Source organism: Amphiprion ocellaris, chromosome 2, assembly GCF_022539595.1.
Source record: "Amphiprion ocellaris isolate individual 3 ecotype Okinawa chromosome 2, ASM2253959v1, whole genome shotgun sequence".
NCBI lineage: Eukaryota > Metazoa > Chordata > Actinopteri > Pomacentridae > Amphiprion > Amphiprion ocellaris.
Window position 1 is genome coordinate 15,057,928 of NC_072767.1, and position 19,148 is coordinate 15,077,075.

Here is a 19,148-nt window from a genome sequence, read left to right on the forward strand (position 1 = left end):
TCTCACAGCTAAACAGCATTAAACTTTGATTGCTCCCTGACCTGGGAGGGAGCACACGTGGGATTTCAAGCAAGTTCGACCTCAGTTCATAGCCTATAATTTTTTATGTGGAATGGGGTAATCTTTGGTCTTATTTTTAAAGATATTATGTACTCTTGCCATGATCTTGGCCACGTCTCCAGTTCATCTCTTGCATTTGTACTGTTTCCCATTCCCTGTCAGTCTCTGTCCTCCTCACTGCATCAGACTACAAACCTGTTTCCCATCATCTCATCAATGCTGCACTACTTTAGCCCTGGTTCTCCATCCACTGCATCATACTGTTCAGTCTGCTAGTGTGGTACTAATGCTATGGCCTCTTAAGAGTTCGCTCTGTTTTTTCGAGTCCTTGTGGTTTTGACTGTTGAATTAATCCTGTTTTGTTTGCTGTCCTGTGCTTCAGGTCCACTTCTCACTCTGTTTGCCAGTCTGCTCCGCTCCGTCCTGCTTCTTCCTGGCATCCCACGACTAATCCAGCCTGCCATGCTCACTCCCTGGCCTCATTCCCTGCTCTGCTGCTGCCTGCTTGCCACTCATTCAGCAAACACACTCCCTCTGCAGCCTGCCACTTGTATCAGCGTTCTCTGTCATCAGCTTCCCTCAACTCTCTGCCTTCACCAGCCATACCTCCATTGCCTCCCTTGAACCTTACAATACACTGCTCGGAACCGTTGCTTATGCATTCTGCTTTTGGATTCAACCGCAACATCTTTTCAGTGAAGTCAGATGTTTTTCTTCGTAATGGACGAGCTATACAATGTTTGTGTTAGAGCGTACCGATCATTTCATGGCCTTGAGACAAAATGAAGACTCCACATGAGTGAATACAAATGTTCCATGCATGGTAGCAAAGCCTAGATGGTCTTAAGATCTTGAAAATGTATTCACATATTAATGCTGCCGTCATCAGCAACTGCTTTGGATGGAATCTCTGTTAATGTGAATGAGAGGGATTCAGATTTCTGCTTTCAGCTCAAGGCCAAGATTTGAGTCTCTTAAGTGTGGACAGAAACATCACACCATTTAATCGCGTCCCAAATATCACAGGGCTGTTATCAGCCAGCTCCTGTCTGAGCATCTGAAGATCGATATGAGAGGTCAGACACAGTCCTTATCACCAAAACAGTAAAAAGTCAAAGGAAATCTTAACTTTTAAAGTTCTTTGTGGCAAAAATTGCCCTTATAATAAATGACTGTGCAGACACTCTCATGGCATTTCCTTTGCTTTAGTTGGCTGAGCTTAATGCTCTAATTAGCACTTGAAATATTACTAAATAAAATCTTTTGCATGCACTGCTCTTGCACTTTGACTTTGCTGTTCTTTGCTTTGATGAATGAGCTATGACAGCTGCCTGAACATTAAGAAATGTGATTCATTCTGGCCTCATTGTTCCATTTTGACCTGTGTTTACTGAAAGTATCAAATGAGAAGCCAGATAACAGCGCTGGTTTCCTCTGTCTTACAGAGAGTCATAAAGCAAAACATTCCACGCAGATGTTACTTTTGATTGTTGTAATTTATGAACAATTTCAAACCAAATCACTTTGGAGAAAAATAATGACAAAAGCAAAATACCCGGCACAGTGATGCATGATGGGACTTAGACTATGTTTCATAAAATGTTGGCAGAGGATAATTCCCTGCTGGTATGGTGTAATTACAGTGTTAGTATGCTGAGCTCAGATATGAAAAAGGAAATGAATTTAACACTGCTGCTTGTGTGATTAGATTTAACCAGCAAATATATATGTTTTCATGCAAATGTTAATGTTGCACTATGTCAGTGCAAGCTATATATCAGTTAGATACTCATATCAAGCATCTCTTGTTCAGGATCCAGGATGCTGCAGTCTGTCTCAGCATGCACTAGAGACCAAAACTAAACTGATGTTAAAACTCCTATATTTCATGCTTAGTTTTGCTTAAAATAATAACAATTTTGAGATGACAATCATGTTAAAAATAACCACAGCAGAGTTTGTTTTTTTAGCTGTTTTTATGCTAATGTCAGTTAGCACAATCTTGGAAAATTTGTGGTTGAGAAATCTCTCTCACTCTACTTGTAATTTCCACTGGATCCGTCCTTTCAGTATTCTAGCAGGAAAGAACAATTTGCATTTTTCTGACATCTCTGGCATAAAAGCGTCACTGCTGACTTCACATGTGATGGGGAATACTCTGGGCGCTTTGCGTCTCCATCATATGAAATGGTTAAACATCAGAGAGGTGGCAGAGAATGGCTGCGTGTGGTGCAGTTGGGGCTGTAGCACAAAGCACCTGCAGGACTTGGAGTGTGATGCTTTTATTTCACGGCTTGGAGAAAGACATAAACTACAGCAAATTGCAACCGACTATAAAGCATGTGGGAAAAGTACCTGAGATAACGAGCTTTGATGCCGTGTCTTCCCTGCTGCTTCGAGCAGCCATCCATCAGCATAAATCTGACGTTCAGAAGAGATCTAAACCCCAGAAAATCTCTTCCTCTTGCTGAAGAGTGTTGCACGTCTCAAAAACCCAGCAAACATCAGTTAACCGAACACAGAATTACAAAAATGCTTGACGTTTATCAAATTCCCCATAAGTTGCTATTGTTTGATCAGAGATAATAAAAAAAGTTAATAAGAGTTGGTGTCTGTTATCAGCAATTGATGTCCAAACAAATAAACGACCATTTAATGAGCCATAGAGGTTTTAAATGTAACACAGCCATACAAGCTGCTGGTTTATCAGTAATTGTTTTGGCTACCTGACCTCTTACAAAGCCAAAAAAAAAAAAAAAAAAAAAAATCATCCTTATGTACTTTTAAAACAGTACATTGTAGAACGGCACTCAGAAATGTAATTTTTAAACTGTAATGAGAGTCTTAGCTCTTCATGATATATACCAACTAAGGCTTTTGGTGAAGATGTAATGAATTTGATTGCGGCTTTCTACGTTGCTGCTGTACGCCAATCGTCACATAACTCCGCCGTTCCTTGGCGGAGTAAATATATATATAAAATATGTAACAGCATAAAGAACATCTTTTGATAATGCTGAACACAGTGGCTCAATTTGTCTCCTGAATATATTATTTCCATGTACAAATCGGTGACAATAAAAGGAAAAGCCTGACGCCTTGAGTCTACAGTAGGGGGATACGAAGGCTCTGTTATGCTGTAGGGGACATTTTGCTTGCATGTTTTGTGTCCACTTTTAGAGGGAAGAGTCACTGCAAATCAACGCAAAGCTGTTGTTTACCCCATGATGAAAAACTTCTATACTGAAGGGAGTGGTGTCTTCCAGGATGACATGCCTCCATCCATACGGCACAATGGGTCAATTAATGGTTTGATTAAAAAAATCTAAATAAAAAACAAGATGTAAATCATGTGCTATGGCCTTCACAGTCACCAGATCTCAACCTAATTGAAAAGCTATCTGAGCATTCCCCTTTACCATCATTTAAACACCAAATTAAGGAGCATGATGTTCCATCTCTCTAGTTGAGTTCCAGAAAATTGGAGGATCAGCACTAAGAATACTAAAACACTTCATGTTGGCTTTCTCTTTAATTTGTACTATGAATTAGTTTTTGTGTGTATTACTGAGAGTATTACTACTGCTGCTCAAATTATGTTCATTCTTCAGCATTAGTTGCATACAAATTAGCAAAGCAACCTTATGCATCTGTTTCATCTGAAAATTACAGCTTAAAAATATTCTTGATGGAGCATTAACTTGCATACAGGTAAAGAGGATAACTTAGGTAATCAGGCACAAACTCCTGGAAAAACTATGTCAGGATTTTTGGCACTAAATCACACATCACCAGCTGTGGGTCTTCAGCTAGCTATAGAGTATGAACATCACGGCAGTGGGCGAGGAGACCCAAGTGTGTGTCAATGGAGGATGCTATGAGCAGAAAAATGGAGAATCACCTGGCAAGAGACTGGATAATAGCAAAGGTTGTGAAACAGATGCTGAGCGGACAAAATTAGCTGGATTGCTATGTTTTGTGTTGTAGCATTTGCTTGATGTTTGGCTGTGTTAGCAAAGTTGTTGAATCACAAATTTTTGGTTTTAAGCCAAGACAACCAATTTTGAGACATATGAAGTCATCAGACACGTGAATGGAGAGCATCTGGTTGTAAAACTTACAACAAACCTTTTACTGTTTTTAGTTTAAGCGAAAGTTTGGTAAGGGAATTACGTTTATCTCATTGCTGTCTGTTGCTGTCAACAATAAAACTGCCAATTTATATTCATACGTTGATGATGTTCTTTTGTTTCTTGTGGGAGAAATAGGTAAACTACCATTCAAAGGTTTGGGGTCACCCATTCAACTTCATGCTTTCCATGAAAACACATTTTATTCATGTACTAACATAACTGCACAAGCCTTGCAATGCCATTAGCAAGCACAATGTAGCATTAGAACACAAGCGTGATGGTTGCTGGAAATGTTCCTCTATGTAGCTATTCCATTATAAAATCAGCTGTTTCCAGCTAGAATAGTCATTTACAACATTAAAAATGTCTAGACTGGATTTCTGATTCACTTAATGTTGTCTTCATTGAGAAAAAAATGCTTTTCTTTCAAAAATAAGGACATTAGTTCTGAGTAACTAGCCCTGAAAAGTTTAAAATACACCAGAATCCTGTAATTACCACTTGTTGCCGCAGAAGCTGCTGTCGTTAGTACTCATCTAAAGTTATGAAGTGTTGCTCTAATGATATATAAATTGTTCACCAACAAATCAAACTTGCATTCATTTACGTGTGAATTATTCAAATCAAAAAGTTTCTATTAATGAGGCAAGCATAGTTAATAAATGTGTGTACAAATGGCAACAACAACTATCAATATTGTTAATGATGCTTCTCTTCTGTTTAAATGGCCCAGCAATCAAAATGAAACGGCAGCCAAAAAGATGTATTTCCATCATTACTATACTTAGGAGTTAGATGTCATGTTTCCTGGCTCCATTGTTGAATAATGTGAAACCTATATTTGTGCATTGTGACATTTTTAGATATTTATAGATATATAGTATTGCAGTTCTGGGTCGCTGCTCTTGTGGCTGACTGGTCAGCTAGTAGAGCAGATATATATGTATTTCACTTTGGATAGAAAATTGCGATAATTTCCCCAACAGACTGAAATGTAACCTACATGTCTTCTACTGGCTGCACAGTGTCTTGGCGGGTATCACTTTCGCCTTGCAGCTAGAAGATCTTCGGTTTGTGTTCTGGCTTGACCCTGGGATCTTTCTGCATGGAGTCTGCATGTTCTCCCTGTGTATGTGTGGGTTTTCTCCAAGTACTCTGACTTCCTCCCACAGTCCAAAAACATGCTGAGGTGAACTGGTAACTCTAAATTGTTGTAGGGGTGAATGTGAGTGTGACTGTATATGTAGCCCTGTGATGGACTGGTGACCTGTCCTCTGCCTTCACCCTAAGTCAGTTGGAATAGACTTCAGTGCCCCGTGACCCTAATGAGGAATGAACAATGTATAGACAATGGATGGATGGATGTTTTCTACTGAAGTCCTTCTTTATCATACATTTAAGAGATGTGGCCTTTTGTATTAGAGTTTCCATCTTGAATATGGTGTTAAACAGTGAGCAACTGTAGGTTTGACTTCATGCAATCGTTGCTCTGACAACAGCTCCTAAATTTTAAGCAGGCTTTGAAGAACTGAAGAACTGAAAACCATCCATAATCCACCAACAGAGAACATGGTCTCGAAGGTTTTGACAGCCAGACATTTGAAATGTCTTCGCAAAGAAAAGTTATTTATAACCTTAATGAAGGTTGCGTTCAAGTCCATGCATGACAAGTACACCGTCTATAGACCACACATAAAAATGTATTTTATTTAGTGTATTAACAAATTGTATTTTACATTTTATAGACAGTGTTTTTGTAACTTTTGTTTCACAAACAACAGCATTATAAAAATAAAAGCACATGTAACATATATTGTGATCATTGTACATTTTTTTTTCCTCAGCAAAACTGGAGTAATACAGCATCTATTTATTCTTTTTGTTCATTTTGTTCTTTTCTTACAAAAGTAGTGTGTAGTAGAGCTTAAAAAATGAGTGACTTAATCATTGCAGTGAAAGCTAAAACGAATGAGGTGCCCATCATGTCCCAGGTTAAAAGGGAAGGCCATGATATTAAAACAAACACTGGTGCTATTTTTGCACCTGAAGATAAATGTGATGAGGAAAATACAAATAAAAGACATGCTGGTGCTGCAGTGTTTGTTTTGTGAGATGATTACGTTGCTCGGGTAATACTTTATCAGCAAAAGCTTCTGTTTACGTATGTGAGTGATTCAAATTTGTGCAATCTACAAACGTCAGCACATTAGCAACATATCAGTGACGGCAGAGTTTTAAATTTATATTATCAACTGTCAAAGTTATCGGTTTCATCAGGAGAAAGAAAACGCTATGAGGCAAGTATGGTGAAATCCTCCTTAATTCTAATATGTTATACAAATTTATACGAAAAGCTGACATGAGAATCCCAAATGCACTCTCGAGATCCATGACGACGATGACAGTGTCCCCCAAATGTCCCTTGCATGGCTCCAGAATTGGTCTTAACCATCATCAGGCCTGTGTGATAACTGCTCTTCCATCTGTGCACCTGGCCACCTGCCCACTTATTAGCTACATAATTTGGTTGTTTCATATTCCATCGAGTTGGGCTGCTTGGCACTGAAAGTCTGCAGCGCTGCCTGAATCCTGGCAACGTCTGTGGTGGACAGTTTGAGTCGGTGCCGCAGCAGACAGGAGAAGAGATCCAGAGGCTGAGCTCCGGGCGGGGAAAGCCTGTTGACCCGATCCCGGATCTCCAGCAGCTGCAGCAGGGCTGAGTCCTGCGATCCCTGAGTATATGGGTAGTCCAGCTGTAAAATCAAGTCCTGGATCGCTTCCGGGTCAAAGTGCATACTATAGCCATATACCTGGATGCTGTTGATCTTCATGTAGCCTAGATTCCGTCCTGGTTCCAGGTACTCCAATGGTTCATAGTATACAGTTCCATTTCCGTTACTCGAGGTGCCCCTGATCCGGCTCCGTAGGTAAAAGTGGACTGTTTCAAAAAATGTTTTCCACTTGTTGCCTAAAGTCAAAGTCCAATTATAACAGTCATAGGGAAGGTCTAATTTAGTCCTCTCCCAGTCTGGGTAGTTGTTCTGGTCAATGGGCATGATCCAGCTCTCTGAGTGACTCCCCCCAAACGGGTTGATATAGACAGACAGCATGGGGTCCAGAGTGCTGTTCTTGGTAAGGCAGATCTGTAGAGACATGCCCAGCAGCATGTGGACATGGTTTGACTTGTATTTATTACTTTTCAGCGTCAGCAGCATCCTCTTCCTCCATGACGGGTCGAACCAATTATTCAGCCTGACGTCGTTGCTGACAAAGATCCCGTGGATGCTGATGCGGTTGTCACGTTTCTGCAGGAGGAAGCGCAGCTCCAGGTCCTGCAGGTCGGTCTCAAAGCCGATGTAGTGGTCCGTGGAGTCCGGCACTTCGTTGCGACACACGCCCTGGCTCAGCATGTAACCCTGGTTGCAGGTGGCGCAGCGGGAGCGGTTCTCATAGGAGCAGGATGCGCAAGAGGTGCCCTCCCCCACCGAGCAGGGGATGACACCCTGGCAGGGGGGATGCTCGTAGGGGCAGGAGCAGCTCCGGGTCTCCTCCAGGTAAGAGCCGATGTGGTTGTTTTCACTGCAGTACATGATGGAGAGGATGTAGTTGAGCCAGTAGCTTAAGGGCCTGCAACAGAGACAGAGCAGTGTGTGAGCTTCACTGCAGCTTGAATACATTCACGACAGAAAATTAAAATGCATGCAGCATTTTCTGTTTTGCTCAGAAACAAAATTAAATCAAATAAATAATTGCCTTATGGGGAACTGCCAAAATGTGCATGAAAAATGAAAAGAATAGTTTGAAATCTAAGCAACTAAATTATAAAGAAGTAAATGAGCAAGTTCAAACTTCTTCCAAGATTTATCATGTATTGATTGCTTAGTTATCTCTTAGCATCTGTCAAATGCAAATAGAATAGTACCATTTTTCTGCCTGCAGTGGATACAGACCAGAAGAAAGAAGACAGCATGAAACACAACTATGGTGGATACAGTATCACATTCACATGAAGATTGCAGTCATGAACATGTGTCTTAACAATCAGACTACCATAGCTTTCTGACCCAATAGTATACATTTATCAAATTAAATCTGATTTAGGGAAACCAATAGACTCTTCCATTAGATAAAAAATGGCTCATCATAGCAGAGTGATAACACGGGTTTGAGATGCGTGTTTAAATTTAATCTGAAAAAAGCAAAGCTGAGTTCAAACATCTCCCGTGTCTTCTTCCTGACCTATCAGTGTGGGGGAGGGAGCTATAGGTGAAGGTTAACAGTCCTCCACAGCTCTGTATCGCTTCGTATTCTTTAGGGACTCCTGCCTGCTGAGAAAGACCCAGGTTTTAGCCATCCATTTAAATTCTGAAACATTTTGATCAAATCCCTGTCGAAATGTTATTCCGTCCATATATTTGGTCTCACTCCAAACTACACCCACATTCAGAAGCTAAAAATGATTTAACTGCCGTTTCACTGGGCCTTCAATACAGTTAGATTAAAAAAGAAGAAGAAAAAGAAAAAAGCGGGCTAAATGCTTTATGGGTTGATCGACAATTGTGTCTCCATTGGTGAGATAAACTAACAGCAGGAGAACTTTATCAGATTCTGATGCTTGCTGGAAACATATTTTTGATTTTATTTTGTTTTTCCCATTACGGTCTCATCCATTTTAAAAGTGACAAATGCATAAGGAAAAATCGCATCACTTGCAGTAATAATACATTTATAGGATATATGTCTTCTGGGTCTTTAGGAACAGTGTTTAATGTCACAATATCTGATTTTGAAAACATCTGAGTTTTGTTCAGTCCAGAGGCACGATGTAAAACAGCATGTCTAAGTATTATCTGTTCCAAAACACAAACTGTAATGGTAAATCAAAATTCCTGAGATTGTTTATGAATAAAGGAGCAGATGGACTTCATGACAAGAATATTATCAGTCTTTCACTTGCTTTGTTTCACATCTGTCACATTCCTGAATCCATTTCAGTTCCCAGGCAGAGCTACCGGCTCCATTATCGTAGCCGTGTGCAGCTGCTAAATTAATTTAGAGGAAACAATAGTGCATGTATAAGTAATTTACATTCAAAGACATATTTCTGAAAGGGAAAAACAACATTTGTCCAAATAGTTGTTTGACTAAATAATAGCTGGGCTGCAAAGTGTGTGTGAGAGACGCTGGGGATTTAAACTTTAATGAACATTATATCAGAGTCATTAAAAGTCAGCCAAGTTTCTTTCCACTTCCAGACACCAGGTTTAGAGCGATATGAAAGGCATATTTCAATATTTTCAAGTGTCTGCTCCATCACTGCTGGATTATGTCACATTCCTATGCAGAAACTAAAGCTGTGTTTGTGGCTGGCTTTTCTTTAATAAACATGTAAATGCACCAAGCAGTTTCCAAATGAGGCAAAATGTTTTTCTCAAACTCAGCTGATAAACGCTTTGAGACCTTACATACAAAGTTTGAAACAAAAAAAAAATACAACAAAGAAGCAAAGAAATAAAAAAAAAAACACATATGGTCTCAATTTTTGCTGCTGTGGTTAAACAGCACAAAAAACAAGGGAAAAAATCTTTTAATTCCATCTTAACTAACTCATGAGTGGGTGATATATATATATATACATATATATTTAGAAATACAGATACATATCACACCTTGTGAAGGAAACAAATGAAACAGTGACAGATTGTGTTTCTCCATTTACCAGCATTACGCTTTGTTCCCGCAGGTGCATCACTCACTAAGTGTGCATATCTTAAGTATAAAAATAAATAAATAAGCGTCTATAGACAGTTTCAGGTGTGGTTTGTCAAATCAGTTTCTATACAAGTGCTTTGAACCAGTAAGCCACTCTAATATTCCAACATGACAGTGAGTGTCATCAGTGTGTTGCGGGGACGAAAAATGGAAAAGAGCGAGCGACATCTTTTCAAATCATCAAATTTAAAGACCGGTTTTGTCACAAGGTGGCCGATGTAATGCGTTAACAGCCTTAACAGCGCCCAGCTTCTCTGAAACTCATCAGCGAGAGTCAGCTGTGCATATCTCACCTCCAGAGTGGAGACTGTGCACAGCAAGAGAGAGGAAGCTGTCTCGCCGTCGTAAAGCGCACACTGTCAGCAGGACATGTAAACTGTCATGGAGACGCAGTGTGCAGTAGGAGCCAAAGAGAAGCTGGGTGTTCTCTCTGCAATCTGTTCATTGTCTGTCAGTTCATTTCACACAGATCAATGCCACACACCAACTTTCTCCTTCTGCTACAGATTCTATTTCTGCTGCTGAGCAAAACTTTTTTCATCACAGAGGACATATTCGTTTTTTTCTCAATTACAAGCATATATATATATATATATATATATATATATATATTGATTTGTTAAAACACACACAAAAAATGGCACATCAGTTGTTTTGTGCTACTCCATTACAGCGGTTCTGACGCATCTTGTATTCTCAGATAGTTCAGCTAAAACCTCACAAAAAAACCCCTACTTTTCTCCAAACAAATGTGCTTGAAAGTTACAAAAGAAACTCCAAAATGGATTTGTGGCGAATAGAGCCTACAATATTTTTCTGTTTACTTAGTCTTCCTCTGACAAAGACCATTATGCTTTTGTACATGAATAATAGTTCCAAAGATACACCAATATTACTCTTAATAAAAAGGGGAAAAAAAAGAATCCTCCATAAACTGGGTCATTACACACAGGGGACTATGAAAAGACATTGTTGTATATTGTTAGGGTTGAATAAGAAATTGTGCATTTTTACTTAACTTTTCAAAGTACGATGCATAAATGCATAAATGTGTATCTGTGCAAATTTTAAAAAACAAAACTGATGTCCACCTTTAATTATACTATATTCACATAAAAAGACTTTGAAGAAAATTTCACTGCTCACAATAGTGTTTTCTTTGTCTTATCAGACATAAATCATCTTCCTATTTGGCTGTGACAGAATTTTGATTGGTTTCTAAGAACCTCAATTCTTAGCAGGAATAAGGAGCAAAAGAATAAATCACTATTAAACAGATGATCCTGTTCAGATTAAGAATAGCAGGACAACCACAAGAAAAGCAGGGCCCATATGTGTCTCTGCTCACACCTCCAGCCAATGTGGAGTCACCAATATAACATACATGGAAGGCCTCGACAAATGAGGATTTGTCACTGATACTTGGAGTCAATAACCAACAACCTTGTATTACATACACTACCGTTCAAAAGTTTGGGGTCACCCAGAGAATTTCATGTTTTCTAAAACTCACACTTGTGCTAACATAATTGCGTCAATTAGCCTTCCATTAGCTAACACAATGTAGTATTAGAACACAGGAGTGATGGTTGCTGGAAATGTTCCTCTGTACCTCTATGTAGATATTCCATTAAAAATCAGCCGTTTCCAGCCAGAATAGTCATTTACCACATTAACAATGTCTAGACTGGACTTCTGATTCATTTAATGTTATCGGAATTGAAAAAAAGTGCTTTTCTTTCAAAAATAAGAACATTTCTAAGTGACCCCGAACTTTTGAATGGTACTGTATGTTTAATTAAAAGAGAATCTTTCAACATTTATCCTTCATTTATCCTAAGATTAGCTATTACTTGTGATGTTTAACCAATCAGATAACACTGTGGGTGGGACATCGTTCCAGACCACTGGCATGACTATAGATAGAGCGGCTGCATCATAGGCAACATAACACATTTTAGATGCATTTATTTTATTGGATATCAGTTAAAGATTAACAATGATACCTAGCCTAATGCCTGTTTGTGATAGGCTGACCTCCACCATACATGTTGCAAGCAGAAACCCTCTAGCTGACCAGCAGGTTCGCAGCTACAACCTTCTTGTGGGGCAACTATGCCCACTCTACCACCATGACACCCTCGTGAAGCTGTGTAACAACTTAAATCCAATAGATGTTCACAGAAATGGCACATAAAAAGTATGTTCTGACAATAAAAGCAGTGTTTCCTCTGTATTTACTCAGCTGTGATGCATCACATGAAGAACATCAGTATCACAGCAACCTGGAAACCACCAATTTTCACTGGACTCCACAAATGGCTACTGCACGTCCAAACTACTCAACACTGCACCTTCTCAAGTCCCCAGTAATCCACCCACCGAGACTGCAGAAGTGGTGAAGTTGAAGAAGTAGTGTTAGTATTTGTGACAAATCTTAGAAGTGAGACAACTCCCAGAAGAGACACAATACACAGACTTGAATTTGATCACACGATTCTGATATTGTACAGACTCATTTATATGCCAATCAAGTTTTCTTTTGAGTCTTATTATTATCTCAAGAGCTGATTATTTCAGACAAATAAAGATCAGAGCAGTGAGATGGAAGGGAGGCTGTTTCTCAGGAGCTGAATTTAAGAAATATGAGAAACAAGTGAAAACCTCACATCGATATTAAAGTGAGTTCAGTTATATCTAAGTGAAAAAGGCTGGACAAAGAGGAGATCTTATTTTGAATTCTTCTCTCCTCCTAAAGTGGCTGGCTTTGAACCTCGTTGATATGAACCAATAGACTTTTCCTCAGATCATCTGAGAACACCAGGTTATATCACAGCGGGATCTAAAGTATCTACTCAAGTATTTACTTTTATCATTCCCACTCATCTCATTACTGCATTTACTGTTCTCTGTAAATTTGCTCCAGGTAGTGTCCATCTTAATTGTGGAGAAATACTGCATATTAGATTTGGTGCACACACTGCTACAAATGTGCTTTGTATCTGGGCTCCACATGTTCTTACTACTTCATCATCATAGTTTAGCTATTTGCAAGTTCACATTTACTCACCCTGTCAAGTCCTCTTACATAACAATGACACTGCCATACAGATAAACTGTATTCTCAGTTATGTTCTGACAGAAGCATGTTTTCTGCTAGATTATGTTTCACTGATGTATCACAAGCATGTTTCCAATCAAATCCTTGCCACGTATTGAATTGTTTGGCTTCTGTTGCTGATTTTTCTGGTGATCCAGAAAATGGAGGAGATGTGTGGTTAATGTTGTGAAAGGGTTTATGTTAACCTATAACATGATGTTGTCGTAAGCTAATAAAACTGCGAGTGAAACCAAAACTCAAGGCTATGAATAAAAATCTCAGACCCGATTCTCCTGGGTGAAAATTTGATTCTTGACTTGTACAACTACCCCTACAGCCTGCTCACATGCCTTTTGGCTTTTTGAAAGTGAAGAAAGTTTCTATTATATTATAGCACTGCTTCCAAAAATTTGATACCCATACAACTAAACTGCATTTAAATTGAGAGAAACTGCATTTTCTGCTGAATTTTTTGTCTCTTTTTTTGAGGTATCGCAATTGTGTGTCAAATTGACATATCTTTGTAATTTATTTTGTTTTGCTGTTCCTTTTCAGGGCTTGGTGGTTAGCATTTTTGCTTCACAGCTAGAAGATCTTTCTACATTGAGTTTGCATGTTCTCCCTGTGCATGCGTGTATTTTCTCCGGGTACTCCGGCTTCCTCCCACAGTCTAAAACCATGCTGAGGTTGACTGGTAACTCTAAATTGTCCGTAAGTGTGAGCATGAGTGTGATTGTTTGTCTCTATGTGTAGCCCTGTGATTGACTGGTGACATGTCCAGGGTGTCCCCTGTCTTTGCCCTAAGTCAGCTGGGATGGACTCCAGCACCGCCGTGACCATACTGAGGATTAAGCGGTGTATAGAAAATGGATGGATGGATGTTCCTTTTTCAGGGCTGTTTGGTGGTTAGCACTGTGGCCTCACTGCTAGAAGATCCCTGGAGTCTTTCTGTGTGAGCTCATGCTCTCACTGTGCCTGTGTGGGTTTTCACCGGCTGCTCCACGTTCTTCCAACTGATTTTAAATTGCCTGTAGTTGTAAATATGTGTGCTTGTTTGTCTCTATGTGTAACCCTGCAATAGACTGGTGGCCTATTCAGGTGTCCCCTGCCTTCGCCTTTATTCAGTCTGGATAGACTCCAGCGCCCCCGAAGCCCGACAGAGGACTACGTGGTATATAGATCATGCATAGATAGATGGATGTTCCTTTTCAGCCACCAATCTGAAAAGATGGAATCTGACTATCACCCTGGTAACCCTGAAATTTTGAACCCAAGCCGTGATATTTTCCTAACCTTGACCACGCAGTCTGAGTCTCTAAACATCGTCAAACAGCGAAAAGTGAAAACCGAAAGTAAACAAAGAATGGATATGAAACTTCAGTGTAAGAATATTGGCCTCATGTGTCCTTTAAACTTCGGTGAAAGTCATGTTGTCGGCTAAAGCCTCCATCCACTCCTCCCACTGATGTGGACTTTGTGACTCCTTCAAACTAGACGTCTTTCCTCCTACATCATAATCTTACCATTCAGGGAGAAAATGTGTTTCTTTCAAAACATAAATGAGGATGCAATTTAGTTATATAAGGACATCATTTTAAGGAGGCAGGTCTGGCCTCGCAATTTTCATCAGCGATGCACATTTTGCATCTCTGCAATTTGTCATGTGGCTGAGCTTTGACTCAAACTATAGCTGCAAATGAGCTCTGTAGCAAAACACCTGATTTGGATAAAGTGCTGCTAAGTAAGATGTGATGCAGCATTGTTCTGGAAATATATGCAAGGAAAATTTGGTTAAATACGACATTACACTGGACTTGAACCGCTGTGAGCCATAAATTTAGGAAAATATATTTATCAGAGGAACAGTAATGAAATCTTGTGGAAAAATAACAGATGGTTGTTGCATTGCCGGTCCTTTGTTTTGTGTTGCTGCTGAACTCAGTACTCCACTTACGTAACTTTGATGCATCATTTAGTTTTCATTCCTTTCTCTTACTCACTGCACTTTAAATTTCAGAATTGCAGTTTCTCTGTGTCAGTGGTCAGTCTACGATGATGAATAAGGTATGCCAGCTTTGTGAATTCCGTTCCCCATCTACCATCATTTATAAATCCAAACAGGAATGCCTGTAGACATAAATGAAACCAGACCTGCAACTATCAGCTGTGCATATTTCTTCCATTTAATCAGTGCAAAACCTGTGTGCACTTTGGTAAAAAAGCAACAAAAAAAAAAAAACAAGGGCTTTAAATCCTCAGTAAATATATTTCACAGTGTTCACCAACTCACTGCCTGTTGAGACTGATGCTAAAACTTTCTATCTGAATTTGTAATGAATGTCTCTCCAGAAGCCGAAAATATGAACTTGTAGGGAGCCTCGTTTTGCAAAGCAGAGAGGAGAGCTGGTGAGGCTGTGGAACTGCTTTGTTCAGTTGCCACAGGAAACACAGACCAAAAAGATCTTTAACTGGGATCGTGCACACAATTATCCTGGGTGCAGAGAGGTCACCGCAGTATTTTACATTTGAATTTCATTTAATGGAACAGCTTGCAGTCCAACAGAAATACATTCAAACATAAAAACTGCCAGGGTGCATAAGGGACACTGGAAGAACATTTATGTGAAGTCTTAGTAATTACATTTAAATTAAAGATGATCACTGTGAAAACATGCGGGTATATAGAATTTAATTTACAGAGAATACAAAGGTCCCTGTGTGCTCAGGAATTGGTGCTTCGCCACTCAGGTAGGCGGATATAATGGTTTTCCTGAGGAGGATCATTTGTGTGTTTTTTGTCATGTTGGATTTTTTGCTGCTGTTTTCTTGAGGCGGATTTGAATATGGAGTCTGTTATTCCTTACAGGGATTTATCGAAGATGCTTGGCAAATGAGACACTGGATGCTACGTTCAATATAACTGTGATTTTTTTTTTTGTTATGCAAATTGAATGTTCTGAAATGCACTGTTTTTGGAATTTGTGAAGCTGTACATTATGACGTCCAGGATAATGAAACGCGTCATGTTACCTCGTATGCACTGAGAAAAAGATGAGCACAGGACACTCAAACAATCAGTCGTCTAACAGCTGCAAGATTCTGTAGATGAATAATACACTGTTTGGACGTTCATGAATTATTATTTAACAGAAAGTAAAGATGGGGGCATTGAGAGACTGCAGCTCCAGCTAAAAATCACATTGCATCGGATAAATATCTGGTTTCTCACCTGAAGTAGCTCCTAAAATAAACCTAGCTGTATCAGCTGCACTGACATAATCACATTTCTTTTTCATAAGCTTGTCTTGCAGGCAATGTGACTGATTTTTGTGGGGAAAAAAACACAAAAATAGATGGAATGATTTTCCGACGATGCATGGAAGACTTTTTTTTTTTTTTTTTTTTGTATACGATTTTATCATAGTCGAGCTAACCAACAGTGGAAATCTCCTAAACTTTGCATATTCCTTTAAAACACTGCAAACTTTAATTTCACAGGAGGATAGCTTTGATTTCCTGGATGTAAAGGAGACCTGAGCTGGGCATGCAGCCAAGTCATCAGGTGTGACACTATAGCTCACTTCTGTAGGACCTCAGTGGAATATCAAAGCGTAAATGTATTGTGTGTATTATTAGCATAATGCCTAGTTCAGGGGATAACAAAGTGCTGCGGACAGAGCGGGCTGAGGAAAATAAATGAGCACTGCAGTTCACAGCTTGCTTGAAAGGACTTGTGATGTGGCTGCAGGCTTTGGAATTTTTGCTCGTTTTCACACAGGCACACACACACACACACACACACACACTTCCACAACCACATCAACAGAAAGGTCAGCAGGAAAACTTATCAGCTTCTCACCTCTCCCTCAGCATAATAATTTTGGGCTGAGTTTGACACCTCTTGCTGAGGGTGAAGAGCTTGTGGACGATACGCCGCGCTTTGCTCAGGAGCTGCTGGGTGCTGAGCTCCAGCTGCTTGTAGCGCTGGTGAACAGTCGGCTCCATCTTCCAGAAATACTGGATGGCAGACGTATTGAGGGCGTAGAATGTTGGAAGCCGTCGGACGAAGTTCTGAAACTCATCTGGAAAGGCAGAGAGAAAGATGAGAGAGGGCTAATCTATTTCCCTTCCAACACAGGCCAAACTAACTCTCTTATTTGCTTCCAACTATATTTGGCTAATTTAGTCGGACCAAATGAGGGAATCACTTTGCAGAAGCCACAAGGACTCAAGAGCCGCAGGGCAAACTGGAAGTGATATTGTTTGACGCATATGCTAATAGAAGAAGGCAGGGCTAAATACGGGGATGGGGTTAGATTTTTTTCTTTCATTAATGAACAGCCAGCAGCTTTTCCAGGGCTTATTCTGCAAGTGTGTCTTGGGGAAAATAGGATGGACATGGAGCTCAGAGGATAATGTCTGTCAGCCCTTCAGAGTTACTGTCTGCAGCGTGCACAATGCAGAGTAAACAGATTACATTTCCAGGGCATTCAATAACAATATCATCATCACCATAATCATAATTTGCTGTATGGATAATCGAAGCATATGCAAGACTGATCTGAAAATATCCATACCGCTGTTTGTAATTAGTTAACGTTATCTTGATAATGAAGTATCTGATTAGAAAATCAATTAAGTGTCAAAGGCTTCCCTGGTGATTATTCAAGGTGTATTACATGTGCCTGTGAAATTAATAAGTTGATTAAACAGGTTGTCATAAAATATATTAAAGGGTATTTGCGGGGGGGGGGGGGGCTCTCCGTGGCCTACATTGGATTGTCGAGAGGAAAAGAGAAATTACACGGTGCAGCTTTCATATTCTTATTTAATTACACGTGTTCCTTGGAAGCTGCCTTCTGACATCTTCATTTGTCTGATGTTATAAAATGAAGGATGAATCCATTGGAAATACCAAAACCAAAACGCGTTAATTCTTCCTTTCAAAACTTCACACGTTTGTGCTCATTGAAATCAACATCAACAGTGGGGCTCCTTAATAATCCACAACAATGGAACATTCAATTTTGGATACACACACACATTCCAGCTTTCATATTCTTTATTTGTTTGAGTTAGTGAAACATGATTCCTCATGACAAGCAATAACAAGCTCAGTGGAGATATGCAAATGTGACAAGGCAAAGCAAACAATAGTGACATGAGCTGTTAAAGAAAGAGCGAATAGGAAAATTACAATTAAGGTTAAAGTAAAAAAAAAAAAAAAAAATCAGCTTGATATCGAGACTCTACAGTCCACAACTATGGTATGTTTAACAGGCTTCAGGATGTGTGAAATCTGCTTTTATACACTTATTGTTATTTGATTGTGTGTATTTCATTGTCAGCTTTAATTTTCAAGAGAAGCCAAAACAATTCACACTCAAAAATTGGCAAATAATGTAAATGACTCCTAAGTACTACTAATTATTTCATGCTGCCTTTTGGCAAAGCTTCCTCGAATAGAAAATATACTATCTTTGGACGCTTGCTGGTTAATAAGCAAAATAAATTAAATCATTTTATTAAAAACTGTTAGCAAAATATTAAAATCATAGCGTCGAGTGTCCTGGGAAAGTGGTGAAGTGCAAGCATTGGCTGAAGCAGACCATTATATCATCACCGAGAGAACAATAGCTCATCCCTGGAAAGCTGCTCTCTAACCACCATTATTATCTTGTCAGAGACTGAACCCAGGAAGGTAACAGCGCTTCCCGTTTGTATGATTTTAAAAATAGAAGACACTGTCAGATTTGGCGAAGCACAAGTGAAGACACTGTGGGCATTATTAAAAATAACACGAGGAGGTTGGAGGGTAATGTTGTGTAGCATGAGGATTATTGGCAGAATCTTCTTAAATTATTGAACTATGAGGTTACAATTTAAAAAAAAACTGTCTCACATAATCAAATTATTGCAACATATTGAAATATAATTTGACTAAGAGCTCTTGGATCTGTCTTTGATATGTATTGTACCCTTCAGCCAATGCCTTTAAGTATTTCAATTCACTCTTATGATTCTGAATTGTTACGGTTAAAACAAAAGATAAAAAAAAAAATCTATGCAGCCAGTCAGAATTA

At 39.4% G+C, this 19,148-nt stretch overlaps 1 protein-coding gene across 2 annotated transcripts in view; it reads right to left on the reverse strand.

The window, feature by feature from the left end:
- Positions 1 to 5,870: 5,870 nt before the first annotated feature.
- Positions 5,871 to 19,148, reverse strand: part of brinp3a.1 (bone morphogenetic protein/retinoic acid inducible neural-specific 3a, tandem duplicate 1) — a 64,337-nt gene continuing 51,059 nt past the window's right edge. For both annotated transcript variants that reach the window (XM_023282603.3, XM_023282602.3), the window contains exons 7-8: positions 16,925 to 17,147; positions 5,871 to 7,820 (exon numbers count right to left, since the gene is read on the reverse strand). In XM_023282603.3, coding sequence (XP_023138371.1) covers positions 6,704 to 7,820; positions 16,925 to 17,147 — 1,340 coding nt within the window. In that variant the 3' untranslated portion in view covers positions 5,871 to 6,703. The remainder of the gene's footprint in view (positions 7,821 to 16,924; positions 17,148 to 19,148) is intronic.